Below are 12914 nucleotides of genomic sequence, written 5' to 3' on the forward strand. Positions count from 1 at the left end.
ATGTGACATGTATCATTACTCCTACAATTTCAAACTTTAATGGCGACACTAATATAAGTAGTATGCAATTCCCCAAGGGATGCCATATTACTCTTGATTTATCATCTTGGGAGCAGTTCCAGGCACTTCCTCTTGGCCCTCCCTATCATAACATGTCTCACTCCATTGGTCAGCAGACAATATGTGCTAGTATTTCTATTCCAGCCATAATTCTGGGATTTGGAAAATAATAGTAGGACATATCTGAAGTTCTTTTGGATTTACTGTTAGATGAACTTGAAACAAGTTTCTTCTGACTACCTGACCTCCATAAGCCTGCACTTAGACCAGTAGACTAAGGTGGTATTCAGTTTTTCAGGGTAACTTTAGTTCTGACTCAGAAACTAATAAGCCCCAGAAGTCCTAGCTATTTTCTTTTCCTGTGTGCACAGTTATTCTAGTGAATAGCTACAGGTCCCTCTGTGGAAGGCTTGGGGGAATAGTCAGTTTCATCTGTATGGCAGGTTCCTGACTTAGTTGAGAATCCCTGAGGTTGTGAATTGGTTTAGTTCTGGGAATCTGCATCACAGCAACTCATGTTAAGTTTTTGCCACCAGACCTAGAATGTCAAGAAAACCTTCAGTATGATGCTCATATATTTTATTTTTAGGGTCCCTGAAATAATTATCATAATCCCTGTAGGTCAAAGCAGCTTTGATAATCTGTAAGCCCCTTTAGCCTATGGTGGTAATTGCACCCACCTTGTCTCAGTTAAGCTGTGCCGCATGGCCTGTAACACTCCTGGTCCCAATGTTCCTGTTGGGGCTGGGCGTGGTGGCTCATGCCTCCAATCCCAGCATTTTGGGAGGCTGAGGCAGGTGGATCACTTGAGGGTCAGGAGTTCGAGACCAGCCTGGGCAACATGGCAAAACCTGGTCTGTACTAAAAATACAAAAATTAGCCAGGCATAGTGGTGGGTGCCTGTAATCTCAGCTATTCGAGAGGCTGAGGCAGGAGAATCACTTGAACCCAGGAGGTGGAGGTTGCAGTGAGCCAAGATCATGCCATTGCACTCCAACCTAGGCAACACGAGTGAAACTCCATCTCAAAAAAAAAAAAAAAATTCCAATTGGTTTCAGAGAACCAAGATCCATTGCACTATGCTACCATCATCTCCAGTCTACAAAAAAAAAAAAACAAAAAACAAAAAACAAACAAACAAACAAAAAACAGCAGAGATTTTTGATGATATTGGTGTGTCTTTCAGCAAAGCATTTCCAAGTGTCTTGAAGGAAATATCCTCCCAGCTCTCTTTGAATGTTTGATCAAGGGTAGTTACCCAACAGGTTTCACACAGTAGATTGATTCAATATTACCATATTCCTGAAACTCAGCACTTTTTCACCATACAGTATGCCAGGAAAGCTCTAGTATTTTGACCTTACTGACAGTAGGCTCCCATTAAGTCTAATTTCAGTTAACATGACTCCTGCTTTTACTTGGCACATTAAATACAAAATCCCAGGTGAGTCATGAATTACAATAAATTTGTTCCAGTCCAGCTTCCTATTTCATACTGTCTGATCAATCCCTTTCAAAGTATAAATTATCCCCTTCCAGAGCAGTACATTGATACTTCTCCTTCAAGACCATGTTGAGAATTAATTCTTGCTTTGGACCTAGAGGCAATGTGGGGTAGTGAGACTAATGTTCCAGCTATCGTCATTAAAACTTTTTTTTTTTTTTTTTAAATGCAGGGGCTCTCTCATTGTTTGGAGAGGGCTTCCTCTGCTGGCAAGGGAAGTAAAGAGATATTATTCCAATTGTTCGCCTCCCAAGTTTCAGATTCTAATGCTTTTCCCACCAAATCTGGTAGGTTCCAGCGTGGTCCTCAGCCATGTCAATCCATGACTACAGATGAGTTACTTCATTGCTGCTGCAGAGGCTTTCTGATTCCGTTTGCATTTTCCATTGCTCATTTGCAGCTTTCCCTTTCTGTTCTTCATTATGTGCATCCTTTAGGGCTGTTATAAGAAATTAATTGACTCCAAAATCTTTATTATCCCTATTGTCACCATAGCAATTAAATGTCTTTATCTTCCTCCTCCTGCATCATATCCTATGCCAGCTTTGGTGATAATTTGAGAAATCATGATGTCATTGCATACCATGAATTACGAATGCCCCATTTCTTTTTCGCAAGGAAGTTATCTGTGTTAAGTATATAAACAGCCTAATCCAATAGTGCAATCTGAAGGATCTGTTTTCTGTGGCTTCTTTTCATACCAGTCACTGTGTCAATGAGGTTCCTAGTAGGCAGCAGGGTGAGCACTTAAATTGGGTAATTTGGTTAGTGGCCATTTCATGAGCTGGGGGTTAGGGGAGATTATACGGATTATCCAAAATGAGTATTAGAGCTCTTGTAAAAAGTTAGATGAGTTGAAGATTATGGTCCATATAACCAACAGTGTAATGTAGATTTTCTTTATCAAAACAATTTTTTAATATATTGATAGTAACTACCTAAGAATTATGTTAGGTGTTCAGTTGTTAAATTATCACAAAGCTTGGCATACACTCAATGTGCTTCTATCTCAGTAAAACTTCATAAGAAGAGCTTTAGCTTCTCACCTGTTCAAGGATCCATATCTCCCTAATTCTTTAGCATTTGATAAAATAATAAAATATTCATAATTAGAAAATTATTTTTACCACCCTTTAGAGAATTATCTTTCCTTAGAATTTTCTTTGTTGTTATTATAGTACCCCAAGGAGATAACTCTGGAGGCATTTGCAGTTATTGTCACCCAGATGCTGGCACTCAGTCTGGGAATATCATATGATGACCCAAAGAAATGTCAATGTTCAGAATCCACCTGTATAATGAATCCAGAAGTTGTGTAAGTTTTAACAAAGTATTTATTTATTGCTTATGTTTATTTCATTTTAAATATTCAGAGTGTGAAAATTTAGTATTTACTTAAAGCACAAATTAGCTATCAATGGACCAAATTCACCAAGTATAAACATGTAATTTTAAATGTAAAAGTAGTATAAAGTATAAACTAAAGATAATCAAGGATAACAAATCCAATCTGAAAGATATATTAGCAAAAGAATATGAAAGCACTTAGTATGGATTTTTTTTTGAGATGGAGTCTCGCTCTTTCGCCCAGGCCAGACTGCAGTGGCGCTGTCTTCGGCTCACTGCAAGCTCTGCCTCCTGGGTTCACACCATTCTCCTGCCTCGGCCTCCCGAGTAGCTGGGACTACAGGCGCCCGCCACCGTGCCCACCTAATTTTTTGTATTTTTAGTAGAGACCGGGTTTCACCATGTTAGCCAGGATGGTCTTGATCTCCTGACCTCATGATCCGCCCGCCTCGGCCTCCCAAAGTGCTGGGCTTACAGGCGTGAGCCACCGCGCGCGGCCAGGATCTTTAAAAATATGTCAGCAGAACATAATAAGTGGCCTTTGTTTTAGACAAGGTGTTTTTGGTTTTGCTTTTAGAATTGTTTGATTTTATGAAAAAAACCCCTAACATCCAAAAGAGTAAGAAGTCCTAGTTGGAGACCAAAATATATATATATATATATATATATTTGTGTGACTTTGGATAAATTACTTGACTTTGCCTAAGTTTACTTTTCTCATCTTTAAATGGGAATAATTATGCCTATTCTTTTATTTCACAGGGTGATGTAAGAATAAAAGAAAAAAATGAAATAGGAAAGGGTTTTCTAAACTGTAGAATTCTATAAGTATGTGATTGATTAGCTACAGTGATTTCTAAACTTATTAATCTTCCCCAGATGATATATCAGACAAGAACTACATCAGGTGTCATTAGCATTTTGTAGTTTTTCTGTTTGCAAATATGGCCTATGACGTGGGTAACCTATCATAGGTTAAAAGGTCAAAGGTCAAAAGTGAAAATAAGACATTAAATTTTGAAAACATATTATTTTTATGGGTACTCCTAAGCACCTTTTAAGGGTTAACTCTTATGTTCTAAAAACAACTCAAACTCAACATATATACCCACAAAAATAGCTCAAACTCAACATATTTCATATGTGTATACACATGCAATTATATTACAAATTAGCTCTGAAAGGAATGTGTGTATATATGTACATATACACACACAAACACACATAATCACACATATCCATATATGTATATATATAATTGATATGCATATGTCCATATAGATGGATAAATGGAATCTGTCTATCTATCTGTCTATCTGTCTGTCTATCTATCTATCTATCTATCTATCTATCTATCCATCCATCACAACAATATAAGAATAATTATTTTGGGCTCATTGTTCATATGGCCAGCTATTCTCAAGTATGCTAGGACAATGTTTTGTGTAGGTCACCCAGAGCCTAAGATTAATGATAATAAGATGAACAAATATTTACATTGTACTTACTATGTTCTAGAGACCATTCCAAGCACTTTATATATATTAACTTAGTTGATTCTCACAATATCTCTACAGGGCAGTTCCTATTATTCCCATTTTTACAGATGAGAGGCTAAGTTATAAAAAGGATAATTACTTACGGTCAGATGGCTAGTTTGTGGCAGACTTGGGTTTTGAGCCTGTATTAGTAAACCTTTAAGTTCATGTGGTACTTTATGTTTAAAATGCTTTCATATATAATCTCCAATATCTTACAAATCTCTTGTGTATGAGTAGAGTATTATATTAATTTTTATAAAATGTAATAATAGCACACATGTGTAACTCTTTTGCATATCCACAGTACATCTCACACATTATGTTAATTCTCAAAGAAAGCATGTAATTAATTACATATTTCAATTTAATGTGTTTATTAAAAAGCCCTGGAGTATAAGTAGCCGAAGCGATCTACATTTACTAGATATACAGTTAATTAGTGGACACACTTTAGCAGGTGTCAGTAATACTAGCAGTGATTTACTGTGTACCTATTAAAAGCCAGATAATTGAATTAGACACTTCACTTATTTAATTATACTTAATTCTCACAGCCTCACCTATCTATGAGGTAGATAGGCATTATCCCTATTATGCAGATGAAAATACTAAGACTTAGATAATTTAATCACTTTGCCCAAGGCCTCATAAGTCATAGGGTTGGTATTAGTCAACAAGTTTATCTAATTTCAAAGCCTTGTTTCATTCTCTAGTCTACACTTCCTTCATGTAGAAGACTTAATATATTGGCATTCGCTTAAACTAAGTAGCAAGAGAATATTCATATGTATTTGTTCAAAATTCACTTTTATACTTAAGCGCTCCCTCCATTATATCATTTTTGGGGGTAAAACTGTGTCCAAATGTATTATTATTATTGAAAAAATTCTATTGATATATAATAATTGTACATATTTATTTGGTACACGTGATATTTTCATATCTGTATACATATGTGATGATCAAATCAGGATATTTAGAATATCCGTCTTCTCAAACATTTATCATTTATTTGTGTTGAAAACATCAAATCTCCTCTTCTAGCTGTTTTGAAATATACAATAAATTACCATTAATTACAGTCACCCTACTTTGCTATTGAACACTAGAACTTATTCTTTCTATCTAACTGTGTCTACTTATTAACCAACCTCTCTTCATTCCCCTACCCACTCTTCCCAGTCTCTGGAAAGCATTATTCTACTCTATATCTTTTTTTTTTTTTTTTTTGAGATGGAGTCTCGCTCTGTTGCCCAGGCTGGAGTGCGGTGGCGCGATCTCGGCTCACTGCAAGCTTCGGCTCACTGCAAGCTCTGGCTCACTGCAAGCTCTGCCTCCCGGGTTCACGCCATTCTCCTGCCTCAGCCTCCCGAGCAGCTGGAGCTATAGGCACCCACCACCACGCCTGGCTAATTTTGTTTTTGTATTTTTAGTAGAGACGAGATTTCACCATGTTAGCCAGGTTGGTCTCGATCTCCTGACCTCGTGATCTGCCTGCCTTGGCCTCCGAAAGTGTCTACTCTATATCTTTATGAGTTAAACTTTTAAAGTCCTGCACATGATTGAGAATTGTGATATTTACCTTTCTGTGCCTGGCTTTTTTCACTTAACATAATGACCTTCTGTTCCATTCATGTTGTTACAAATGAAAAAGTTTACTTCTTTTCTATGGCTGAATAGTATTCCATTGTGATGTATCCCACATTTTCTTTATCCATTCATCCACTGATTCACACTTAGGTTTATTCCATGTTTTGGCTATTGTGAATAGTGCTGCAATAAACATGAAGGTTCAGGTATCTTTCTAATATACTGATTTCCTTTACTTTGGATAAATACCAAGTACAAAGATTGCTAGTTTGTATTGTAGTTCTAGTTCTAGTTTTTTGAGAAACCTCCACAATACTTCCTATCATGGCTGTATGAATTTACATTCCCACTAACAGCGTATGAGTTGCCTTTTCTCAACATCATCACCAGTATTTGTTAGTTTTTATGTTGTTTGATAATAACCATTCTAACTGGGGCGAGATGATATCTCATGGCGGTGTTGATTTAAAAATTTCCAATGATTACTGATGCTGAATATTTTTTCGTGTCAGAAAAGAGAGCAGGTTGGCAATTTGTATGTCTTCCTTTGAGAAATGTCTGTTCAAATCCTTTGCCCACTTTTAAGTGAGATTTACTTGTGTGTGTGTTTTTAAATTTTTATTTTAGGTTCAGGTGTACCTGTGCAGGTTTGTTATATAGGTACACTTGAGTCATGGGGGTTTGTTGTACAGATTATTTTGCCACCCATGTACTAAGCCTAGTACCCAATAGTTTTTTTCTGATCCTCTCCCTCCTCCCACCTTCCACCCTCAAGTAGGACCCAGTGTCTATTGTTCCTCTGTATGTGTCTATGTGTTCTCATCCTTTAGCTCCCAGATATGTGGTATTTAGTTTTCTGTTCCTGTGTTAGTTTGCTAAAGATAATGGCCTCCAGCTCCATCCTTCATCCTGCAAAAAACATGATCTCATTCTTTTTATGGTTACATAGTATTCCGTGGTGTGCATGTACCACATTGTCTTTATCTAGTCTACCACTGATGAGCATTTAGGTTAACTTCATGTCTTTGCTGTTGTGAATAGTGCTGCAATGAACATATACATGCATGAGTCTTTATGATAGAATGATTTATATTCCTTTGGGTATATATCCAGTAGTCACATTGCTGGGTTGAGTGGTCATTCTATTTTTAGCTTTTTGAGGAATCAACACACGTTTTCTACAATGGTTGAACTAATTTACACTCCCACCAACAGTGTATAAGTGTTCCTTTTTCTCCACAACCTCACCAGCATCTGTTATTTTTTGACTTTTTAATAATAACCATTCTGATTGGTATGAGACAGTATCTCATTGTAGTTTTGATGTGCATTTCTCAAATAATCAGTGGTATGGAGCTTTTTTTTCATATGCTTGTTTGCTGCATGTATGTCTTCTTTTAAAAAGTGCCTATTCATGTCATTTGCCCACTTTTTAATAGGGTTGTTTTTTTCTTGTAAATTTGTTTAGGTTCCTTATAGATGCGGGATATTAGACCTTTATCAGATACATAGTTTGAAAATATTTTCTCCTGTTCTGTAAACTGTTTGTTTACTCTGTTGATAGTTTCTTTTGCTGTGCAGAAGCTCTTTAGTTTAATCAGATCTCATTTGTCAGTTTGTTTTTGTTGTAATTGCTTTTGGAGTCTTCATCATGAAATGTTTCCAGTTCCTATGTATAGAATGATTATTGCCTAGGCTGTCTTCCAGGTTTTTTACATTTTGAGCTTTACATTTAAGTCTTTAATCAATCTTGAGTTGATTTATGTATATGATGTAAAGAAGGAGTTTCAGCAGGAATGGTACCAGGTCTTCTTTGTACATCTGGTAGAATTTGGCTGTGACTCCGTCTGGTCTTGGGTTTTCTCTTTTGGTTAGTTGGCTATTTATTATTGAATCAATTCCAGAACTTGTTTTTGGTCCGTTCAGGGATTTAATTTCTTGCTAGTTCAGTCTTAGGAGATTGTATGTGTCCCAGAATTTATTCATTTCTTCTAGATTTCCTAGCTTGTGTGCATAGAGGTGTTTGTAGTAGTCTGTGATGGTTATTTGCATTTCTGTGGAGTCAGTGTAATATCCCCTTTGTCATTTCTAACCTTTACCATTATGTAATGCCCTTCTTTGTCTTTTTTTATCTTTGTCGGTTTAAAGTCTGTTTGCCTGAAATTAGGACTGCAACACCTGCTTTTTTCTGTTCTCCATTTGCTTGGTAGATTTTTCTCCATTCTTTTATTTTGAGCCTATGGATGTCATTGTATGTGAGATGGTTTTCTTGAAGACAGCATATCACTGGGTCTTATTTCTTTTTCTAGCTTACCACTCCATGCCTTTTAATTGGGGCATGTAGCCTGTTTACATTAAGGGTCAATATAAATATGTGTGAATTTGATCCTGCCATCATGTTGTTAGCTGGTTATTTTGCAGACTTGTTTGTGTGGTTGCTTTATAGTGTCATTGCTCTGTGTATTTCAGTGTGTTTTTGTAGTGGCTGGTAATGGTCTTTTCTTTCCACATTTAGTGCTTCTCTCAGGAGCTCTTGTAAGGCACATCTGATAGTAACTAATGCCCTCAGCATTTGCTTGTCTGAAAAGGATCTTTTTTTCACCTTCGCTTATGAAGCTTAGTTTGGCCAAATATGAAATTCTTGGTTGGAATTTCTTTTCTTTAAGAACATTGAATATTGGCCTCTGGTCTCTTCTGGCTTGTGGGGTTTCTGCTGAGAGGTCCACTGTTATTCTGATGGGCTTCCCTTTGTAGGTGACCTGTCCTTTCTATCTGGCTGCCTTTAACATTTTTTCTTTCACTTTGACCTTGGAGAATGTGATGACTATGTGTCTTGGGAATAATTTTCTTGTGAAGCATATTGTGGAGGTTCTCTGGATTTCTTGAATTTGAATGTTGGCCTCTCTAGCTAGGATGATATCCTGAAATATGTTTTCCAAGTTGCTTCCATTCTCCCCATATCTTTCAGGGTTGCCAATGAGTTGTAGACTTAGTTTCTTCACATAATCCCATATTTCCTGGAGGTTTTGTTCTTTCCTTTATATTCTTTTTTCTTTATTCTTGTGTTACTGTCTTATTTCAGAAAGCCAGTCTTCAAGCTCCAAGATTCTTTCCTTGGCTTGGTCTGTTCTGCTCTTAATAGTTGCAATTGCATTATGAAATTTTTATACTGTGTCAGCTCTATCAGGTTTGTTATGTTCTTTTCTATCCTGACTATTTTGTCTGTCAGCTCCTGTATCATTTTATTGTGATTCTTAGGTTACTTGAATTGGGTTCAATGTTCTCCTGAATCTCAATGATCTTCATTCCTATCTATATTCTGAATTCTGTTTCTGTCATTTCAGCCATCTCACCTTGGTTAATAACCCTTGCTGGAGTACTAGTTTGGTGTTTGGAGGAAAGAAGACATTCTGGCTTTTTGAGTTGTCCGAGTTCTTCCGCTGGTTCTTTCTCATCTTTGTGGGCTGGTGTTCCTTCAATCCGTGATGTGGTTGTCCTTTGAATTTTTTTTCTTTTATCATATTTGATGACCTTGGGGGTTTGATTTTGGTATCAGGTGGGTTCAGTCGACTGGCTTTGTTTTGGAAGATTTTTAGGGGGCCAAGGCTAGGCTCAGGATTCCTGGACTGCATGCTCTAATTCTGTGGGACTAGTATCATGCCCCAGCTTTGTTCTCTGGCTCCTTGAGATTAGGAACCTGCTTCTGTGGAGGAGCCATGGTGCTCCCAGACTGCTGGCCACAACATTCCAATAGGTGGTGCCAGCCAAAGTGCTTCCTAGGGCAGTGGCAGCAGGATCCATCTTTATTTGCATGTGCCAACAGCAGTGGCGGTGGCGGCGCAGTGGGGTGCATGCTTGTCAGTTGCAGGAGGGTGCTAGTGTGTACTGGGGTGCTGGCTTCCATACCAGTGTTTGTAGCAGCGATGGTGACAGCATAGCTCAGGGTGGGGTGGGAAGCCCCCAACAGCTACTGTTCATGTATTTGTGCTGGTGGTGGTGTTAGCATGGGGGCACTGGTGGGTGCAGGACAGTGTGTGCCCTTTGTGCACACTCACGTGGTTAGCAGTGGCTGCTCAGTGAAGGGGTGGGTTTGCTGTTTTTAATGCCTAGTTTTACGCTGATGTCAGTGTCAGTGCAAGGGTGGGGCTCATGGGCTCTGTGCCTTCCAATGCTCCAGTGGCAATGGTGGTGCAGCAGAGGGATGGTATGGGGTACACCGATGCTGGCAGCAGTGTTTTGGCAGGGTGCACCTGAACTGACGGGGAAGGGGAGGCAAGGTTCTCCTGCACACACAGACACACACACCAGCAAAGCACTGTAGGTGGTGGCCATGGGTGAGTGTGTATAGGTAAATCATCATAGAGAGGCTGCAGTGAAGAGAGGGCACAAGCAAGCTGATATTTGTCTGTGGGGGCTGCTCTGCTGGAGCTCTGCTGGTCAGATGCAGTCCACCAGTGCAGGAGCTATGATGCAGGTCCCTAGGAGGTATCCTCCCTGGGCAACTGAGGCTGCGCTGCAAGCAGTCATGGCCATGCTGGGTCCGTGGGAGAGGCCACCAGTTAGAGGGGTGCTCAGGTCAGACTGGCCCCATCTCATGGGCAAGACCGCTTTGCAGACTTCAGGTACGACAGTTCCCCTAGGGCTAAAGTCTCGTATGGAAGGAAGTTAAGCCTAGGCAGATGGGTGACGCTGGTCATGCTCTACTACTGACACTCCTGCACCAAACCTCTGGGCTCTACACCGGTTGGAGTTCTGCCTCTGCCACTTCTGTAAGCAGCTCTCCGGGCCAACTCAAGCATCCGTGGTGGTTGGGGGTTCTCCTCCTGCTGGGATTCCAGGGTCCTGTGGTGAGAGCAGGTTGCTTCTTGCCTGTTAAACTCACCCTTTCCCCAGGAGTGTTTTGGGGCCAGGAAGAAGTCCCAGTGCATAGTAGTCTCGTGTAGGGTTCCCAGCTTCCTTCCCCTTCAGCCCAGCATCTGTGTCTTCCCTCTGTCTGCTCTTATTGCCTTCTCTGAAGATCTGCTAGGAGCCCACCAGTCTTCCTAATGTCCCAGTCCCTCAGTGGCAGATGTTATTCCTGGCTGTGTCTAATTGGCCACCTTGCCACCTCTCCCCTTAAATGCGATTATTTTTTTATTTGCCGTTGAGGTTTTTGAGATCCTTGTATATTCTGGATATTAACCACCTATTGGATGAATAGTTTGCAAATATTTTCTTTTATTCTACAGATCGTCTCTTCATTCCGTTGATTGTTTCTTTTGCTGTACAGAAGTTTTTTAGTTTAATAGAGTTCCATTTGTCTATTTTTGTTTTTGTTGCCTATGCTTTTGAAGTCTTAGCCATAAAATCTGCCTAGAACAATGTCCTGAAATATTTCTGTTTTCTTCTAGCAGTTTTACAGTTTCCGGCCTTACGTTTAAGTCCTTAATCCGTTTTGAGTTGATTTTTGTATGTGGTTAGAGATAGGGCCCTAGTTTCATTCTTCTGCATATGGATATCCAGTTATTCCCAGCACACGTATATGTTCTTGGTATCTATGAAGAAAATCAGTTGGCTGTAAATAGATGGGTTTATTTCTTGGCTTTCTATTCTGTTTCATTGCTCTGTTTGTCTGTTTTTATACCAATACTGTTCTGAATTTATTCCTACAGACTTACAGTATATTTTGAAGGATCTTTTGTGGTTCCATATTAATTTTAGGATTGTTTTTTCTACTTATGTGAAGAATATTATTGGTATTTTGTTATGGATTTTGTTGGATCTGTAGATCGCTTTGGGTGGTATGATCATGATAACTATTAATTTCTCTACTCCACATGGGTGGATGTTTTTCCATATGTTTTTGTTCTCTTTAATTTTTTTATATCTCTGTTTCGTAGCTTTTGTGTAGAAGTCTTTTACCTCCTTGGTTCAGTTTATTTCTAGGTATTTTATATTTTTCATGGCTATTGTAAATGAGATTGCTTTCTTGATTTATTATTCAGCTAGTTTGTTTCTGGAGAATAGAGAGGCTACTAATTTTTGTATGCTGATTTTGAATCCTGCAATTTTACTGAATTTGTTGATCAGTTTTTAGAGTTTTTTGGTGGAATCTTTGATTTTTCTATATATAAGAGCACGTCACCTACAAGGAGGGAAAATTTGACTTCTACATTTCCAGTTTGGATGCCTTTTATTTCTCTTCCCTAATTCCTCTGGCTAGGATTTTCAGTACTATGTTGGTTAAAAGTGGTGAAAGTGGTATTCTTGTCTTGTGCCAGTTATTGGGAGAAAGGCTTTAAGCTTTTTCCTGTCCAGTAGGGTGTTAGCTGTGGGTTTGTTATATATGGCCCTATTATGCTGAGGTACATTTTTTCTATATCTAACTTATTGATAGTATTTATCATGAAGTCATGTTGAAATTTATCAAATGCATTTTCTGTGGCTATTGAAATGATTTTGCAGTTTTTGTCCTTCATTCCATTGATGTGATGTATCATATTTACTAATTCATATATGTTAAACCATCCTTGCAATCTTGGTATAAATCATACTTGATCATTATATAATATATCTCCTTGATGTGTTGTTGGATTAGGTTTACTAATACGTTGTTGAGAATTTTTGTGTCTATGTTCATTGGGGATATTGGCCTGTAGTTTTCTTTTTTTTTGTTGTGTCCTTGTCTGATTTTCCTATCAGGGTAATGCTGGCCTCCCTCAAGACTGAGTTAGCGAGAATTTCCTTTTCTTTGATGTTTTGGAATAGTTTGAGAAAAACTGGTGTTAGTTCTTCCTTATATGTTTGATAGAATTTAGCAGTAAAGTCATGTGGTTATGGGCTTTCTTTGTTGGGAGACTTTTGATTATTGATTCAGTCTCATTACTTGTTAT

At 38.4% G+C, this 12914-nt stretch overlaps 1 protein-coding gene across 7 annotated transcripts in view; it reads left to right on the top strand.

The window, feature by feature from the left end:
• ADAM32 (ADAM metallopeptidase domain 32) overlaps positions 1–12914 on the top strand; it is a 185350-nt gene that overhangs the window by 84445 nt on the left and 87991 nt on the right. For 3 of the 7 annotated variants that reach the window (XM_003830707.6, XM_055116494.2, XM_055116495.3), the window contains exon 11: positions 2743–2879. The exons of the other annotated variants lie outside the window; for them this stretch is intronic. In XM_003830707.6, the coding sequence (XP_003830755.3) occupies positions 2743–2879 (137 nt within the window). The remainder of the gene's footprint in view (positions 1–2742; positions 2880–12914) is intronic. 7 annotated transcript variants of the gene reach the window in all.

This window comes from Pan paniscus, chromosome 7, assembly GCF_029289425.2.
Source record: "Pan paniscus chromosome 7, NHGRI_mPanPan1-v2.0_pri, whole genome shotgun sequence".
Lineage (NCBI taxonomy): Eukaryota > Metazoa > Chordata > Mammalia > Primates > Hominidae > Pan > Pan paniscus.